Raw genomic sequence first — 19,228 nt, forward strand, 5'->3', positions numbered from 1 at the left:
AGCTGCCCTTTCCAAGCAATTTACAAACGTAAACGCCCTCAAGCAGTGAGTCACAACGACGGTGTGGGGCTGTGCGACGCCGCTCACACATTTTGGAAGAGACACTGCAGGGGTAGAATAGGGTGTTTGGGTGGGAGTCGGAGAGGGACAGCGGTTGTCGAGTGAAGGCCGGGTGGCGTTCAACTCGGCGGGGGGGGGCTGGTGGGGGGGCTGGTGGGGGGGGCTGGTGGGGGGCTGGTGGGGGCTGGTGGGGGGGGTGGTGTGCCTGACGGGGCCCATGGGGCCACGTGGTCCGGAGCCACTGGCGCCTCTCCAGAAAGCGGCAGTCGTGGTTTTTCGTGGCGGGGCTGAAATCCCACGTGCGGTTCCAGTGACCCCATGTAAAAAAGTGGCCGAATTTTTGTTGGCACAGCGTAGCAACGTGGCTGTTGTTGTTGTTGTCGTTGTTCCTGATGTTTTGTTTTGTTGTTCGTGGTTATGATGATGATGATGATGTTGTGATTGTTGTTCCTAATGTTGCTGTTTATTATTGGATAAAAGTCTATAGTCGCGGTTGGATTGGGCAACACTTGTCAAACGCAACAATAAAAAATCCAGCAGGGTAAATCGGTGAGAAAGTAAAAAGAAATGCTCACGAATTAAGTTTGGCAGACTGAAATTAAATTAAATGCGCTGAGATTTCATGCTAAGTCACCTATCCCTTTGCAGTTTTCAAAACCGGTTCGTTGATCGTATTTTGGCAGTAACCCTGCAACTAATCGCGCAGGACGATGACCTCCAGTGACAGCGGCGACGTGTGCTCTAATTGGCCAGGCAGCCGATCGCGTGGCCTCCGCCTCACGGCTCCAAGATTCAAGGTGGCTCCCGGTGAAGCTCTCCTGCTCTGGGGAGCGGTGGGAGGGGCATTCAGAGGGCATTCTAAAGGGCAAGGGGAGAGGGCAAGGAGAGAGCGTTTGCAGGAGCGGAAAATCCGTCCACGGCGGTTTATGGGAGTGTTGGATTTTATGGGCCCTGGGCAGGTGTCAAAGGTGAAATATTTTCGGAACTTTCAACCTCATTCAATGACGAAGTTTCAAATGAAACCTCATTCATTGCAAATAAAGTGGTCATGCGTGGGGGGGGGGGGGGGAGTTCTCTGGTAAAATACAAATATACAGAACCACAGATTAGCCCCTCCGTTACATAGACGTGATTGGTTTATGGAAACGCGACCGATTCCTGGAAACCTTGTAGCCACTATAGATTCTAGACGCACCACAATGGCAAAAAAACATTTAATTCTTGGACGTAAGTCGAGTCCGTGAATCGTGACAATTCTATGAATTGTTGTTGTCGGGGGGGGGAGGCGGATAGGGGGAGATGATTGATTACATAAACGGCGATGAATGTCCTGCATTCGCGTCGACAATTACTGGCGAGGGAGGGGAGGGAGCAATGGGAGGGAGGAAGCGGGTGATGGTGGGAGCGACCGAGTGAGGATCGATTAGTGGAGCGGTGTTCCACACTCACCCAAGCCGCAAGCAATCCTTAATGTCGGCCAGCCATGAGTGCATCTGCAGAAAATCAACCGTTTCCAGGATGTATTCCATCGAATCCCTCGTCTGCAATCAACGACACACAAACACACGCATCAGCCGTTAACCGCTGTGACCTTTCAGAGTAATAATATTTGTGTGCAACAGCAGTGACTTGCAGCATCAGCATTTCTGGTTTTGGAATGTGTGCGAGTGTGTGTCTGTAGGTGAGTGGACGAGTGCATCTCATGCACGAGCAGCACGATTGTGGCTATGCAACCCAAGCTGTGGACAGTATATAGTAAACCAAGGAGGAAGAATAACACTACACGAACACTCAACTCCTGAAGCCCTCTCGTGGATGGCAGACCTCGACATTGGTATTTAGCTGCTGAACGCATAGTGAGTAAGTGAGTGGACGAGTGCCCGAGCGAGCAATTGTTTGTACGAACTGTCTATCGGCGTTGGGCTGAGCAAGCCAAGGCACGGGGCAGCGTCCTCAACCGCTGCAGCGGGAGGGGAGGCCGTCTTATCTGCACGACTGCTTGCGTGTGCAAAAAAAATACAAGTTCACAAATAGTCCGAATGGCTTCGGGCGAAGGCTGCTAAGACATGCACTGATATACTAATGGCCATTGTTTGTTTTTTTGCCATTGCAAACCTCAACGACGAGACCCCAAACTGGGGAATGCTGCCATAAAATTTCTGGACAAGTGGGGGAGAGAACACAAAAAAACCAAGACGACTACACGAATGCTCGACAGTGCACGCAGCGAGTCTGCCGACTGCGCAAGAACGCTACAAGCGAGACGTCGTTTACCCGCGTAATTGTATCCTCTTAAAGCGGTAAATAAATATTCAAGATGCTTCGCCACAGGCGACATTATCTCTACGGTTTCACAGCCCTCTCCGCTGCTGCTGCTGCTGCTGCAACAACCAAACTCGTTCTACAAACTACTTGAGTCGGCTTCACGCAACCTCCGCAAGCCTTCAAATGGAATCTCGGGAGGGTGACAGGGGAGGGGGGAGGCTGGGGTGGAGTGCCAATCCAACACGTTGGGCAGTGGGCTCGCTGGCGGCTGATGTAAGAGGCACGGGACGTGACAACAGAATGAGCGACGCCACGCGATGACCACTGATTGGGCCTGGCAACCCCCACCCTTCCCACCGCCCCTGACTCCCCCACAAACGCTCTCAAGCTCGATGCCCGTCAACCAAACTGAGGCACCGAAACGACCACAACGCATTCACAATAAAAGTGTAAAGATGAGGGTTACGCATTCCAAGTCCCGGTTGAGTCTCAAGATCTCTCCCTCGAGGGACCTGACTTGGAACATTTGGCCAATTTCGTGATTTGGGTATTTTAGTTCCTTCACGGGGGAGGAAACCGGAGTTGCCCGGAGGGGGGGGCACCGAAAATTCCGTGCAGATATTACGGGCTTGCTGGCATCCTACTTTCTGTGCCGCAATTCCCACCGGTACGCCTCGTGTATATCTCCGCTGGTGGCTGTTTTTCACGAGCGTGCGACCCGCAGCACGATCCGCCAACACAAGGAGCTGGGCACGCCGGCGGCTTCCGCCGCGACCAAAAACACGTGTCCAAGCTGCCCTAAGTTTTGCCGTTGCCAAGAAAACAGCGGCAAACAAAATCTAAGCAAAGCGGCCGATAAATCTGCATTTCCAGGCGGTGGCGTTTATTGCCTTGAGTGCGATGGGGGGGGGGGGGCGCCGGCTCCTCGAATCTTACAGACGGCTTGCGTGTGGGGGGAAACAAACAAACATCAGCTTCTGCAACTGCAACTTACGAACGGGGCCACCTCGGTTCGATTCCAGGCCGTGGTTAACATGGGCGGCAAGTGATACCAGAACTTGTCTTGAACTGCCGCCCCCCCCCCACCCCACCCACTGAGAGCCCCCCCCGCAATCATCAAGCTGCAGTGACCAGCATGGTGAAGTATGGTCAAACAATTAATCCCGATGACTGGCACAGAGGGGACACCATCAACCAGCAGTGGAGTGATTGGCAGTAGTTGTTAATTGCGCATGAAGTTATATTTTTAGCATCTGCCTGCACAGAGCGAATGATGGGCGGTGTTCACCTCCTTTGGCAGCCCCGGGCCAAGTGGTGGAAATTCCACGTTATTATGTTCAGAAAATGCCTGTGAAATGTTCACCCAATGTTCACCGTTTAAGCCCTCCCCAGACCACCACCCCCCCTCCCACCGACACAAAGACTCCATTTTATTTTACGTTACCTCGATTTTACTTGCATTTACAGAACTATTCCCGACTCTCAACACAAAAATGAGAAGTATGGGAATAGGGCTTATACATTTCTAAAACCATTTAGGATTAGCGCGGTGATCGTGGCTTTTTGTTTTTTACACCCAAGTCAAAGTTCATAGGTCATGGAGAGCTCATCATCATTACCATAGGTTCCTGGTTCCTTCCTGTCTGAACAAACCCTGACACATCTCTGCTCTGCAAACAATAGTCAAGCAAGTTCTGTGACCGGATGGACTGACGCACAGACAAACAAAGTTTCTGAACAATGTGGACATGGGAAACCAGTCTCTGTGCAATAGAAGCATTGTTGACTTTACTGTGCGCGCACCATGTGTTACCGCGCACTCCAGATGGTACTCATTTTATCAACCCTAGAGGGACGACGACGATTGATGATGATGACAATGCTGGGGGGCCGAGCCGACCCTGACCAGGGTTTAAACTCACGATTTCGTGAATTTAGGGGGGACGGTGGGGGGGGGGGCCTGCACCCTCCACCAACTTGAGCTGCACATCTGCCAGCAAGGGCGCTCGGCATTGGTTAGCGCTTCTCTCGCTAGAAGTGTCATCTTGAGTATTATTATTGATATTATTGTTACTGGGGTGCGTGTTCTGGTTGAGGCAGGCGCTGTGTCGTAACGGCGGTACAGTCCGAGAGAGCGGGAGAGCGGGCGAGCGAGCGAGCGAACGCTCCTGTAATTGTGTAAACATTCATGCCGCGTTCTGCAGCGAGAGATAACGGTGCCCCGGGCAGCACAGCAGCATGGCAGGCTCCGTGGCCGACTCCGCCACCACCACATTGTGTTTATTTCACAAACTCGCCTACCCGCTAAAAAAAAACCACCGTCCCATCTATTCCTGTCTGAAAAAAAAAGCATTTGCCATCTTGACAGACAACGCTGGTATTACTGCTGTGTAGCCCTTCGCCATGGCGCTGCACAACTCGCTCCGATGCGTCACGCAAGTCCTGGCGAGGAGTTCTCATTTTATCCCGAATCCCCGTTGGCGGAGTGCGTGGGTGGAAACGATTAAGAGGACCCGCACGGCACTTTATTTGGTCTCGGTTTCCTGCCGTTTGGACAGCTCGGCGACCCCCGGATGGGGACTTGGCGAATGATCCTCCCCCATCTCCACATCTGTGTCTCTCCCGTGTCTCTCTCCGTGTCTCCTGAGGACTGCGGCGGCATCCAAATTAAAACAACTCCTCGTGTGTCCTGTCGCTGGCCGAGCCGCAGGCATGGCCGACTGACGCTCGCGGATGTTTTCAGAGCATGCGCGTATTTAAGTTTATGGGGTTTTTTTTTTTAGATGAAAAAATATATATTTTGGAAAAAGTCAACGGTTTTTGTTTGGGGGCTCTCGTCCAAACGGCGATGGATTAATTTCCTCGTAATGTAATGCTTGCAATTTTTTTTTACTTCCTCTCTCTTACCACATGAACATATATATATATATTTCGGATTGCTACATATGTTTAATGAAAATACGTAAAAAAAAACATTGAGAGTACTATTGCAAAAATGTAATTACTATAACTATATACTGCAAACATGTGATTTGCATTAGGTCCCTTGGTATAAGGTTCAATCTCCAACTCTTATTATCCACTCTACCTCTCTAGCCTCTCTAAGTGCCATGAAGAAGGGCCATTGTCTAAAACGTCACCTGTTATTTACTATTTCAAGGCCAAGGTGTTAGTGACTAATGCGTTTAGTTTTTTTTTACATACTAGACATCAGACTCAAGAGGTTGGTGGTGGTAAGCGAACGAGGTTGTTATGTGGGAAGACGACTACGAAGGCAGGTTCGTAGATAGGTAGGTTAAAGATAAGTTGGTGGGCAGGTCGGATTAATGTTGAATCCTAAGGCTCACAATGCATGCATTGTTACCGTATTTTGTAAGCGTCGTTGCCTTTCAACTCTTGCGTGGCAAACGCCGTGGGTTCACGTCACCGGTGCAGCAACGAGCGGCCACAACGATCGCCAAAAATGTTCAAGGATCACTCCACGAAACGAATCGTGCCCCGAAAGACCATCGCTCTCGTTAGTTTCCACATTGCCTCCCTGCGATCTCCTGTGACTGCCACCACTGCCCACAATCTTGGGCTGTGGTCGTCCTTGTAAGAGTGCCTCGTAGCTCAATGGGCCTCACCAGCTGGCATAATAAAGCCTGAGTCTGAGGGTGTCCATGTAACTCTATGAACCTCTATGCAATTCTACGACTCTAGATTTGAAGCTTTCGTGACTGCAAGGATTCATATTCTTAGGTTTTTTCGGTAAAGTTACGTAGGTAAAAAATTGTAATTAATAAAAGTAAAATAAAAATAAAATAAAAATCACGATGTTTCGGAGGCAACACAAGCTTCCGTCTTCAGGCGGAACTGTCACGGCTTGTGTTGCCTCCGAAACGTCGTGAGTTTATTTTTATTTAACTTTTATTAATTTGAATTAAAAAATTTTACCTACGTGACTTTACCGAAATAACCTAAGAATATGAATTCTACGATTCTCCAAGTAACTCTGTGGATCTCTATGCAGCTGTGTAACTCCAATGCCCTGTGGACTGCCACCGCTGGCAGCGTTCTTGGGCTGTGGCCGTCCTTGCAACAAAGCTGCTGCTCGGCTCAACGGGGCCTCACTGGCTGACGTAACAAAGTCCTGAGCTCGACCGCGAACGTGACGTGCCCCCCTCTTTGTACCGGGTGGCTCGGCAGTCCATACGCAGAGGGGTAGGGAAAGGCCCCGTTGAGACAGCACGTCTGTCGAAAGGAGTGGGGGGGGGGGGGTGCAGGGAAGCGAGAGCGCGCTGGGAGGTGTGCGTGGGGGGCGGGTCAGCACCTTCGTCCGCCAAACTCCCCGGGAGTTTCTTTGCTCCCCACCCTCGCCCTACCGAGGTTGTCCGAGGCAAAGCGACAAACCGGGCACGGCCGGCGGAAGATGCTCCCCCGCATCAACCAGGCGATCATGCAGGCGGGGAGAAGGGCTGGTGGACCACGGGGAGGAGGGGCGATGGACGATCGTCATGCGATCCGGCGGAACCGGGTTCCGTGTGGCCGAGCGTCGCAGTGGCCGAGGAGGGATGCCGTGCCGATTGCGCGTCAACGCGGTTGCGCGTGAATTACGCGAGCGGAAGGATCGACGTTCGAAAAACAAATTCCTACCACTCCGTTGCTCATGGACAACTGGACCATGAGAGTGCGCGTTCACGTGAACCGTGCACGTACCTGCGTGCGTGTACACACGTATGTGACACACGCGTGGAGTCTATACTGTTGTTGTCACACCGGTTTCTCTAAATAAGGGGACTTTCTGTCTCGTTGGGCTCTTGACCGGCTTCAATAAGGGACTCGTATGCCTGGCTCAGTGCTACATGTGTCCATTCTGCCTATTCCTACCCGCATACCTAAACCAACAGGGTCTGTTCCACTGCGGTGGCGAGATGTTAACTACCTCGTCTGGTGTGCAGGAGGTCGTGGGTTCGATCCGGACCCTGACGCCTGCTGCTGTAAATTTCCACACGATGAGCCACTTCGTTGAGCTATCATTTGTGGCCAGGTCGCTTCTAAGAAAAAAAGCTCACCACTCCCTCAAGACAGCGAACCTCGCCGCTCCGCGCGGCCTCAGGAGTGAATCCAGACCCGGCAAAGGAGCGAAAGCGACGTCACTACCGCCACCAACGCCACCGCCGTTTGGTGGCGAGTGACGGATGGAGTTCAGTTTGCTCAAATTCTGCGCATTCGCTGTCGAGTCACAAATCCGCCCTGGCCAACGTGCACGTTCAGCGAAAACCGTACTTTCGTTCCGCCGCAGCTGTAACCCACAGAGGTCATTTGTTGCTGAGCCAGCAGCGAGGTCGCAACCTCCGGGGGGGGGCATCTCACCGCAACGATTGGGCCCCCCCCCCCTCCCCGTTCTTGCGCCACTCTCGGCGGCTACGTGACGGGGAAGCGGTGACGTCCGTCGGCGGAGCACCGGAATAAATTAATTGAAAACGCTTAATGAACGTAAGAAGCGCTTCTGCTTTTAAGCGGCGCGTAATGAAACGGGTTGCGTCTGCGTGCGTGCGTGCATACGCGCTTGTGGATGTGCGCTAAGTAATTAATTAATCGTGCCTGCCCGGAGACTTGTGAAGAGCGACATGCGAGGGTTTCCGGCGCGACTATCTCGCGGCGTGCAGACGACGCGTGGTTTCCTGCCACCGCCGTGAGCACAGCCCCAGGCCGTATCGGTCGCGACACTGCCGAGTATTTTCGGCAGCGCAAATAGAACCCTTCTGGGAATTTGAGAGGCCCTTTTTTTTTCATGTGCAGTGTTTTATCAGCTAGAACGACTTTCCTGTTCATATGTACAATGGATTTTTTTTTTCTTCTCTCTCCTTTATTTTCTCTCCCCTATTTTCCTTAACAACAAAAAAAAAGTCACGCTAACTCGGTCCGCTTTGCCGCGAAAGGCCGATGTGGCGCTGCCAAGTTTGCACTCGCCGTGCGATGCGTTTTTTTTGTCCACGGCGCGTACATGCGTACGTTCGTTCGTGAGTGGGTGCGTGAGTGAGTGCGTGTGTGAGTGAGTGAGTGCGTGTGTGAGTGATTGGGTGCGTGAGTGAGTGGGTGCGTGAGTGAGTGAGTGATTGGGTGCGTGAGTGAGTGAGTGGGTGCGTGAGTGACCGAGCGGGCGAGCAAGTGAGCGCGGCGTCGAATGCTAGGAATGCTGTTACTGAAAATGAGAAGGATCTGTAAAGCAACGTTGTCAACCGCATCCCCTTGTGCATCGCTCGAATCGTTCTCTCGCTGCCGCCCCTCTGTCCAGCTTCACCCCCCGCCCCCCCGTGCCCCCCCCCCCCCCGCGCCTCCTCTACCCCGTGTCTGGCCGCGTTTCTCTGCGACGTGCGTCCGGGATGTGTCCGAGACGCGCGACGTTCACCGGTAATGAACGCCGCCACCACGTTGGCGAGACGCACACCGGGTCCTGTCGTCCCGGTGCAGGCCTCGGTCAAAAGCGATTGTCGCCATTTTCGTGTGTAATGAATTGTGATTGTGTCATCTGTTATGAATCGTGTTTTTGGTGTCATCTCTCTAATGGATTGTGATTGTGTCATCTGTAATGGATCGCAGCCGCAATGGAACTGCGCTAACATTGCTGCTGTAACTGCACTAACTTTCACTGACCCCCCCCCATGTCTCTCTCCCCGTGCATCTCCCCGTGTCTCTCCCCGCGTCTCTCCCCGTGTCCTCTCCCCGTGTCCTCTCCCCGTGTCCTCTCCCCGTGTCCTCTCCCCGTGTCCTCTCCCCGTGTCCTCTCCCCGTGTCCTCTCCCCGTGTCCTCTCCCCGTGTCCTCTCCCCGTGTCCTCTCCCCGTGTCCTCTCCCCGTGTCCTCTCCCCGTGTCCTCTCCCCGCGTCTCTCCCCGCGTCTCTCCCCGCGTCTCTCCCCGTGTCCTCTCCCCGCGTCTCTCCCCGTGTCCTCTTCCCGTATCTCTCCCCGTGTCTCTCCCCGTGTATCTCCCCGCGGGCCCCCGTGACCCCACGTCATGAAACGAGGATGCGTGGAACGCACCTTGAGCACGAAGGTGTTGTCCTTCTCGGGCATCTCCAAGGGGTTGGTCTTGCGCACCTCCAGGATAGAGGAGCACAGCACCGAGATCTTTGCTTTGCTCGACTGCAGGACACAGCACGAGGGTCGGGGGTGGAAGGGGGAGGCACGAGGCAGGTTCACAGCGGCCGTGCGTACAGGTGTGGTATGCGGGTGTGCGTGCGGCGAGCGCGCGCGTCGGTTGTTAGTCACAGGCGTACCGCGCGATGATCCCAGCGACCCGAGTTTGATTCCCGGGAGACACAGTCGAGCACCGCGGGTATCTGGTGCAGTGGGGCGCGTGAAGCGTCGGCGTTGGCGAGCGTGGTGCAGGCCACACGACGATTCCCCATCACGGTCACAAGTAAACGAAGTACGGTCGAGCAACTCCCATGACCGACGCAGCGCCGGGAGGCCTTCATTGAGTAGTTGGGTTGACAAAGAGCCGTTTCAAATTAAAATGGCGTGGCGGCGGTGGGGGGGGGGGGGGGGGGGTTATGCGAGTAAAGAGGTAATAATCGTGATCAGCCAGGATCAATCCACTGCTAGAATGAAAGCCGCCCAAACCCCCGCCAAGCCATCATCGCCCTTCATCGTCTCGTCGCGAAGAGCCGATTCACGGGGCACCTGTGCACGAGCCGATATAATCGTTAGGCGGCAAGGAGAACGTGGGGGCCGCCTGGGTGAAGTGGGGGGGGGGGGGGTGCTTGTAAGCTCCCCCCCAACCCCCCCTCCAAACGGAGCGTTTCTTCCCGCACACGATGATTATCGTCGCTGTTCATTTTCCGTAATAAGGGCAACAGAGACCCGCGGTGCGGCGGTTAAAGAGCGTCGATCGGGTGTCGCCTCCGCTGTCAGCTGGCCGGAGCGCAGCTTTATTGACTCCCCCCCCACCCCCCCCCCTGTCTGCTTCGAATTTCCCATTTTGCTCCAGAAAATCTCGCATATTAAAATGTTTTTCTTCCGAAAACTCTTTTCTCACGGCGTCGCTTTCTTGCACGCACCGACGCATCTTTATAGCTTCCTCCGTATCGTTGTCGTACATTTTTTTTTGGCATCTTAACCGTGTGGGGGGGGGGGGCGATAAAGAATTCCTTTTTGTTCAAAAGAGGCACCCAGCGAACGACGGCGGTTTGGCTGCATGATGCCCTAAAAATGTATTTTTACGTCCACCTCGATGTTACCGCCTTTATCTCGAGGAGACCTCTAGAGAGAGAGCCTCCAGAGGGAATTTTGGCCAAATGTCTCGTAAGAGATGGGAGGGCACCCACACTTTGCCCCACCACACGCGGATCCCGCCGACCGATCCACCGACCATGGTGTACACATTCATACCGCCGGGCGCACAGAGGCGGGGTGGGGGGGGGGCGGCGATTTTCCGAAACTCGCAAGAATTGTGGAACCGTGGTGACCCTCCCCGTTGAGAGTCCGGCGCGCTGAAACCATCGGCACCGCGGAAGCAACCCCCGCACGGTGAACAACCCGACAGCGGGGGCCGCCCAACGAAAGCCAGAAAGCCAGGGCCCCCCCACCCCCCTCGCACCGCGGGGGCCAATCGTCGGGAACGAAAGCCGCGAAGCGGTCCAACGGAGAGGGGGCGAGAACGTATCGCGTCCTGTTTTTCTCTTTTTTTTTTGTGTGCGCGTGTAACGCCGCTTTCCAAACAAAAACAAAACACAAATGCCCTTGCTCGTTGTGACCCGTCCAGTGGAGCTGCGACGGGGCTAAGTGATAGCGACGTTGCGCCGCCGCCACTCCGGGCATCGATTGAACCGATCGACCTTTGTCCCCCACCACCACCCCCTCGAGCTCCATTTTCTTCTATGCATTGGGAACGCACGAAAAACAAAAGCCGGGGGTGCTGGGGGGCTCCCTCCCTCCCCACTCGTCTGCCCGTCGGCTACCAACCGACCGGCCGACCAGCCGGCCCCCGATTTCTCATGTGTGCTCTCGTGCGCTTTACAGTGGCCGTCGGGTTTTTTTGTTTCTTTTGTTTACTCCTCACTGCTCGCGAATTCTGCGCTCCCGAGCGATGGACCAAAAGCGAACTCCGTCGTTTTAGGCGTTTTATTTTCGCAAGCAGGGGAGGGGGGGGAGGAGGAAATAAATAATGCCGCCGCGGGGCATCGACGTTCCGTGAAAATCGAGCGTGCGCGGAGCCAAGCGGCGTTCGCGATTGCGAGCAATGACAATGTTTGACGGCAACTGTACAATTCTACGCTTCATTTGTCTTCCCGTTGTTCTCATCTCTTCTCCCCATTCCTCACGATCCTCCCTCCCTGCTTCCAATCTGATCTCTGGGTGATTCAGGTCCTCCCCCCCCCCCCCCACAACTCAATTCAACCACCTCGTCCTCGCTCGTCAACTCATTCATCCGGCATGCGCCCAAGCTCTTCGGATCTCGGAAGCTAAGCAGGCTTGAGCCTGGATAGTATTTGGATGGGTGACCACCACCAAGGCTTGCCGGGTGTGTTGTAGGCATGGCAAGCTGGGAGGTGAGTGTCCAGACGATGGTCGTTGCTGAGCGTCACTCCCCCCTCTGTGCGGTGTCCTTCTTCAGGTTCGTCAATTTGTGTCCCAGATGCCTTCACGAGTAACGGAATTGGCCCGAACATCCCAATGCAGGACGCCCTCCTGGTGTCCCCCGCAGTTTCCCCTTCTTCTTTTTCTCAAAGACTTCACAGTACGATCCGAGACCGACCATTCTTACCACACGTCCGCCTCCGCGCCTTATATGTAAGGTTTACCGTCAGTGCATCGTGAAATCCAAATTCCTGAATGAGCGCGGTCGCCGGTAACTGTACACGCCGTTGCCTCGAATGAACTGGGCCCCTCGATTTGCACTCACAGGCACCGGTAACAAATTAGCTTTTGGTAAATTATGCTGGGGGGGGGTGTGGGGGGGGTGGGTGGGGGGGGCGCGTTACGTAAGTGAGAGCGCGACGTGATGCATGACGCTGCAGTGGCGGAGCCAGCGGTTCCCTGCGTGTGGCCTCCCACGCAGCCTCGTCGAGTTTGAGAAACGCAACACGCAGACGAAGGCAGTCGTCGGGCTGTCCGGCTTATGGACGTTTTGCCCACCGCTCGCAAGAATTTGTCATCAGCTGTCCCTTTTTGTTTGCTCTTTACGAGTCTGATGCATTTACACCAAACCGCAAAATTTGCCACATTTGCAAATATTTTCCAGATCAGCTTTGTGCCCCTCGACGATGAGTCAACCCACGGCGCGGAACACGTCATGGCCGTGACGCCGTGTCTCTGGTTGCGTGTTTATTTCTAAACATTCAGATATTATCGTCGTTGTCCGTGCGCACAGGGGCATCGCGGGGTCACATTCCTAAAGCGCCAGCTTCTCTCCTCCTCTTGCATAAAGCACCAAGTGCGTGGAGTATTCTAAATGTAATTTTTTTTATACATATATACTTTTAGCGCACGCGATGCGATATTCTGGGAGGCGGCGGCAGCAGCAGCGAGGGGTATCGTGAGCCGCCGCTCGGTTGCCACCGCGGCGTTGAGGGCACTTCGCCCTCCGAGGAGCACCAAGTCGGCGTTGTCACCGACGTCGACCTGAAACGCGCCCGGGTCCCGTGAAGCCCAAGAAGCTAAGAGCCAGGGCCGAGCCTGCGGAGATGCAGAGAGTTGCGTGGACGCGCGGCCACCGATGACCGTGCAGGTCGGTCGCAGGGCCTGCACAGGAGCTACGTGTGGGAAGCATATACTAGGAAATAAAATAATACAAATAAAACATAATAAAATAATTCTCACAAAGTTTCGGCCACAACGCAAGCAGCCGTCCTCAGGTGAAGACCAGGTCTGTCGGGGAGACAGCGTCTGTATGTGTGTAAGCATGTTGAACTTATTTCCATTCTACGTGACTTTACCGAAAGAACCAAGAAGATGAATCCCTGCAGTCACGAAAGCTTTAAATCGAAATTTAAGCATATACTACTAAAACTAAAAAGTGTTTTTCTTTTACCAGGTAAGGCCCACTTAAATGCGTAGCTCTTTTTCGGATGAGACCTGGCCACAAACGATAGCTCGACGAAGCGGCTTATCGCGTAGAAATGTATGGCAGCCAAACAGCCTCGACGCACACGTTGATTCTAAACGTGGAGGGAAAAAAAACTGGAGGACTCGGATAAAAATCCACGTGACCATGGGGTAGAACGAGCAAACTTCAAGTGTACATTGTTGTACTGTACTTCTGCGCCACTATGTTTATGCTACCCGCCGTCACCAGAACCGCACTCACTCGCGTGGCAGAGGCCGGTCAAATAACTCTCACGACCAGTGTTGACACGAGGGCTTAACTTGTCGGCAGCACACGGCACACGCAACCTCCACAGAGTCAATCGCTGAACAGATCTCAGCTTCATCCTCACAGCGGCTTTTGTGGCTAGCCATCGAACAAAGACGGTCACTGCATCGCGCGCTTTCAAATGTGCTTGTGCGGTCGTCTGGAATGCTCTTCCTTACGATATTAGGAAGCCGCTGGAGGCTATGCACTTTTACATCTAGATTGAAAACTAATTTTTCGAGAACTTTTACATCCAGATTGAAAACTAATTTCTCGAGAACTTTTACATCTAGATTAAAAACTAATTTCTCGAACTGCTTTTTGCATTTCATTTGTTGTCCTTCACCCCGCACCCTCGATGAGCACGGCTGGCTACGTACGCTGCGAAAGAAGTTCAACATGCTTACACACATACTGCCCGTAGATTCATTACTGCCCATAGACTCAACACTGCCCATTGACTAACACTGCCCATAGACTCAACACTACCCATAGACTCAACACTGCCCATAGACTCAACACTGCCCATTGACTCAACACTGCACCTCCGATTATCACGGATGGCCACGTACGGCGAGAAAAAAGTTCAACATATGTTTTGTGCATACACAAAAAACACAAAGAAAAATATCCCCCGTATAGCCTGTAACAGATTGTTGGAGCAAGTGCTGTTAGCGAGCACCTATGAAGGCCAGCACGGCACACGAGGGGGTGGGTGGCCAGCACCACGCCCGGCTGCCTTTGTCTCCCTAGTGTCGATTCTCACACATCGCACCACGTACTCATTTTAGGCTGAGTCGACCTAGGGGAGGCCCAGGACCGGTGCAGATAATCGTCACCGACGATGTTGGCCGTGATTGGGAATCGAACCCGGATCGCCAGGTTCGTAGCGCAGCGTAGCGCTAACCACTACACTACCGTTCACACACACACGGTGAGAAGTTCAAAATACGTGCACACACACACACGCACGCACACACACACACACGCACACACACACACGCACGCGTATCTACTACTGCACGGAGAAACTCGATTCGTTGCGGGCCTCTCAAAGATGATTGATCCCACCCCGTGCCCCCACCACCCCCCATCCTGTGGTGTGCTGTCGGTGGGGACACGTGGGACACGTCGTGGCGTAGAGTTTTGTTTTGCGAGCGCTCGTCCGTGGGGCAGGGACCCCATCGGCGGACCCGGGGGAGACGAGGAGGGATGGGGGATGTGGTGCGGGCGGGCGGAGAAGAAGAGAGATGAGGTGGCATCGTGGTGGGCATGGGATTGGCGGAGGCCAACGGGCGCTCTGTGTGCGTGTGCGAGTTGGGGATTGGGTTTAGTGAGGGTTGGGGGTGCAGGGAAAGTGTGGGTTACGCATGTTTGGTTCTTCCTTTTCTCGGAATTAGCCATAGGGCTCCCAGCCCAGAGGAAGTTTGAAGAGGTCTGTGAGATTACTGCCAGTTTCCGCTCGGTTTATTCGCTGGAGCAGCAGGCGAGTTAGGGAGCCGAGGGAGGGTGGAGGCTGGAAGTTTGGGGCGGCGGATGGGGGGGGTGCTTGTGTTGTTTGGGAGCAATCGGTGGGGAGGAGAGGAGAGTAAGGAGGGGGGGGGGACGGTGGGTGGGAGAGTTCGGAGCCAACAGTGATCGAGCGGGAGGAGAGTGTTGAGGAACAGGGAGAGAGAGAGAGAGGCTAAATTACGGAGAAACGCTCGGCCGATCGTGTGACATCGGAACCGTTTTCGTTGTGAAGGAAAGCCGCCTCGGAGGATTCCATGAGCTGGGCGACTGGCGGACGCGTCCGTCAAGTTACCGCCGGTGGACACATAACAATTGTGCAAATATCGTTGTTGGATTTCGCGTTAAGTCGCTTTAAATAGAAGCGAGGTATCGAAGTGGCTCTCATGGGGAGGACTTTGATGATTAAAACAAAAGACAAAGATCCCCCGTATAGCCTGTAACAAACTGTTGGAGCAAGTACTGTAAGCGAACACCTATGAAGGCCGGCACGGCACACGAGGGAGTGGGTGTCCAAAACTACACCCCAGTGGCGATGTTTACACATCGCACCAGATACTAATTTGAGGCTTAGTCCACCTAGGGGAGGCCCAGCACCAGTTCAGATGATCGTCACCAGTGTTGGTGGCCTTGAGCAGGAATCGAACTCGGGTTGCCAAGGTTCGTAGCGCAGCGCACTCACCTGCTATGCCACCGCTCACCACCGATTAAAACGCGCACATAACGTACGTTATGCACACACACACACGCCCCGCACACACACGCGTGTGGGTTGCACACGTCAGCGAATGTTTTAATGAATGGATCGTTATCGAGGGTGACCCCTGATCTTGCCAAAAAAACAAAAGGCCCTGGGTAGCGGCGGACGTTGGACGCTCGCTGCGCTCCGTTATTGAATTATTTCAGGGATCATTTCCCCGGTCGCCTGTCGTGGAAAAATGCGCAGACAAACTTGAGGCGAAAAAATCCCCCCCCCCACCACCAACTCAACTCGCCAATTAAATCAATCTCTCTGCGACGTTCCCGCAATTGGCATCGACCCCCCCCCCCCCCCCCCCATCGTCTTCGTGATCGTCATCATCACACAGTTGGATGAAGGACTCTTCCCCATCATCAACTGCTGTATATCCACTGCTGGATGAAGATATTCCCATTTCAGCGTCGGTGTACGGTGCTTTTTTTCTGGAAGACTTTGCAGTTTTTTCCTGGATTTTTCTGTTTGCGCATAGTCACTTTAAAATGTTTTCCTGTTCATGTTTAAGTTTTTTTATTTGTTGCGGTTGCGCCCGATTCAAGAGCCGAATGGCTCACAGGGCTACACCTAATAAATGAGACTGAAAACTGAATCACGATTGTCCGTTGTCAAGCCACTATTGTATGAAAGGTTCGTCGTCACCCATTGTCAATCCACTGCTGGATGAAGGCCTTTCCCACATCGTCGCCATCATCCCTCAACAATGCAACAATCCCATCTCTAATTCCCGCGCGTTTTATTTGTTTCATGCGAGATCGATCCATCAACTAACTGCAAGTTCATCTCATCTAGTACCACGAGCTGACAGACCTAAGGGGGGCAGAGGGGGGTGGGGGGGGGGCGGTGCGCGGAGACTCAAGGCCGCCAGGGCAGTCGCTCGGCTGTTACGACCGCGTGGCGTGGCAAATCCACGACCAAAACTCGCGACGTTCGGCTGCCCCCCCCAAACGGGGTTCTGCGTTCACTTCCGCACGACGCAGACGCCATTCGCTCGAGTTGGCTAGACGGTTTACGATCCGACCTTGTGTGTACATCGTTGCCACTCGCGTCATGGGGGCACCACGATGGCTAGGAGATGTTGACTGCCTCGCCTGCTATGCAGGAGGTCGTGAGTTCGATCCAGACCCTGACGCCTGCTGCTGTATATTTGGAGTTTGCGTGTCTCTCTCCCCGTGGTCGCGTGGATTTTTCCGCGGGTCTTCGAGTTTTTCCGTCCACATTTAGAATCGACGTGCGTTCAGAATGTTGCTGCAATAACTTTCCACGCGATAAGCCGCTTTGTTGAGCTATCATTTGTGGCCAGGTCGCTTCTGAAAACGAGCTGTATAGCTCAGTGGGCCTTACCTGGTGAAATAAAAAAAATTGTTAATAGTTTTGTTTTGTTTTCCAATTCCTGTTTCTCAGTGTAATGTCAAATGTGCCACCTCTTGCTTTCATCTAGCAGTGGATCGATCGGTCCATTTTGTACTTGTCCCCCTCTTCTACTCTAACACGGGTGTGGCCTAAACCCTCGCCGCACCTTGCTGCTCAGGTTGCACAAACGTCAAGCGAGGAATTGTGGGTCGGCGGGCCGGGGACGTGAGGTGGCAGAGGCAAGGCAAGCCCCTCAGGTTTCACAGGCATAAAGACGAGCCCAGCGGATAGCAGCACTGACGAACAGAACTCAACCACTCGATGCATCAATCACCCCCACCCCCCCCAGCTTCAACTTGCAAGGAGTTCCAATACAACCGGTGCCATCGTCGTGTTGGCACGAGACCGCCGTGAAAACTGGGAAATCGGGCGGTCGTGGTGGCGGTGGGCAATGACGTCCCGGGATCTGCGAGGGATTCGGCTGACGTGGAGCTCGGAGACCCCTCTCACAGAGAGAGAGAGTGTGAGGAAGAGAGACTGGCACGCCATGCCGGCCTTCAAGGAGCAGTGGGCGATGGAGGAGGCCGTGTGCTCGGTGGCAGATGACGGGGAGCATCTGAGCTAGCCGTCGGAGGCCGTTGGACTGCGAGAAGGGCTGTGTGCAGAACGAGAGAGAGCGAGCGAGAGAGTGAGCGAGAGGAGGGGGGGGGGGGTTACATAAAGCAAAGATAAAAAAAATACCAAATGATGCACGAAGCAAAGTGCCGACTACACCGAGCATCTTCTTGTTTCCACGGATCGTAAAAAAAGGAAAAAAAGAGAGAGAGGAAGAGAGGCTGGCATCAGACTCTGAGAGAGAGGAAGAGAGGCTGGCATCAGACTCAGAGGGAGAGGGAACAGAGAGGCGAGGATTGGAGAGAGCGGTGGGCGCCGATGAGGGGGTGTCGCGCAAGTCAGCTGAGAGGGAATCCTCACTCCAGGACGAGCGCGGCGGCTTCGCGTTCACGAGCGGATGAAGTTCACAGCATCGGAGCCTCTGTAAGGAATTGGCACGTGCTGTTCACGTGACAAACCTTACCAATTGGCTGTGTCGGTTGGTGGCGGGTTTAATGACAGATTAATATATTTACGCAATCTAACTCAAATAACCTGTATTTTGGATGATATTCCTCGTGAAAGCTCTACTTACGTGTTCAACTGGAGCCTCCCTCGTGAACCGCGGAGCTCTTAGCGTATCCAGGGCAGCGATTCGCCATGAAGCAGCGACGGTCGCCGCTCGATGCGACAAACCGAGATTGGAAGCGAGGCGAGGGGGTGGGCAAAATCTACGTGCGGCACGGTTATATTAACGCAGTGTTAACAACTCGGGCCCGGCTCCGATCGCTGACGACACCCAAAAGGTCGGAACCAGCCCGGAGCATTCGCCAACCGAGGCAAAGGCTATGATGAAACATTATCCCGAAAAGCTCCAGGGTGACGGATTGCAATATTTGTTTGAATGTGGAGACTTTTTTTTTACCTTTGTGCCATGTGCTGTAAAGAAAGGACCGTTGCCCGAAACGTCACCGATTATATACATTTTTCATTTAAGGCCACAGTCTTATTGACGAACGCGTGAATTTTTTTTCGTCGTTTTCCTCGGTATTTGTGACCCATGGTGCCCCGCAACGGTGCGTAACGAGCCTCTTAACGCCGCGCTGTTTCACGCCGATGGTGCCCACAGATGAAATGGATGGCTCCTGCCCCACTTGAATGTCTCCCCCGAACGCCAACCCTCAAGGTCTGCCGTCGCCGCCGTGCATCTCACTCCCACACGCGCACTGCGAGTGCGCGGCCACGAATCCCAAACCATCGACGCACATCGTAAGCACCACGCCGCCGCCACCGCCACTGCCGCCTGATGCCAGCCTCTCTTCCTCTCTCTCTGTCCGATGCCACTCCGTCAAAAGG

General features: G+C 53.8%; 1 protein-coding gene across 8 annotated transcripts in view; it reads right to left on the minus strand.

Annotated features, from left to right (window-relative positions):
• The window catches only part of LOC133348389 (SH2B adapter protein 1-like), a 94,306-nt gene that overhangs the window by 10,846 nt on the left and 64,232 nt on the right, over positions 1-19,228 (minus strand). For all 8 annotated transcript variants that reach the window (XM_061561168.1, XM_061561166.1, XM_061561165.1 and 5 more), the window contains 2 exons: positions 9,351-9,452; positions 1,510-1,601 (listed from right to left, as the gene is read on the minus strand). In XM_061561168.1, coding sequence (XP_061417152.1) covers positions 1,510-1,601; positions 9,351-9,452 — 194 coding nt within the window. The remainder of the gene's footprint in view (positions 1-1,509; positions 1,602-9,350; positions 9,453-19,228) is intronic.

The sequence above is a fragment of the Lethenteron reissneri genome, chromosome 27, assembly GCF_015708825.2.
Source record: "Lethenteron reissneri isolate LAM-NWPU_2019-01 chromosome 27, ASM1570882v1, whole genome shotgun sequence".
In the NCBI taxonomy this organism is placed as follows: Eukaryota; Metazoa; Chordata; class Hyperoartia; order Petromyzontiformes; family Petromyzontidae; genus Lethenteron; species Lethenteron reissneri.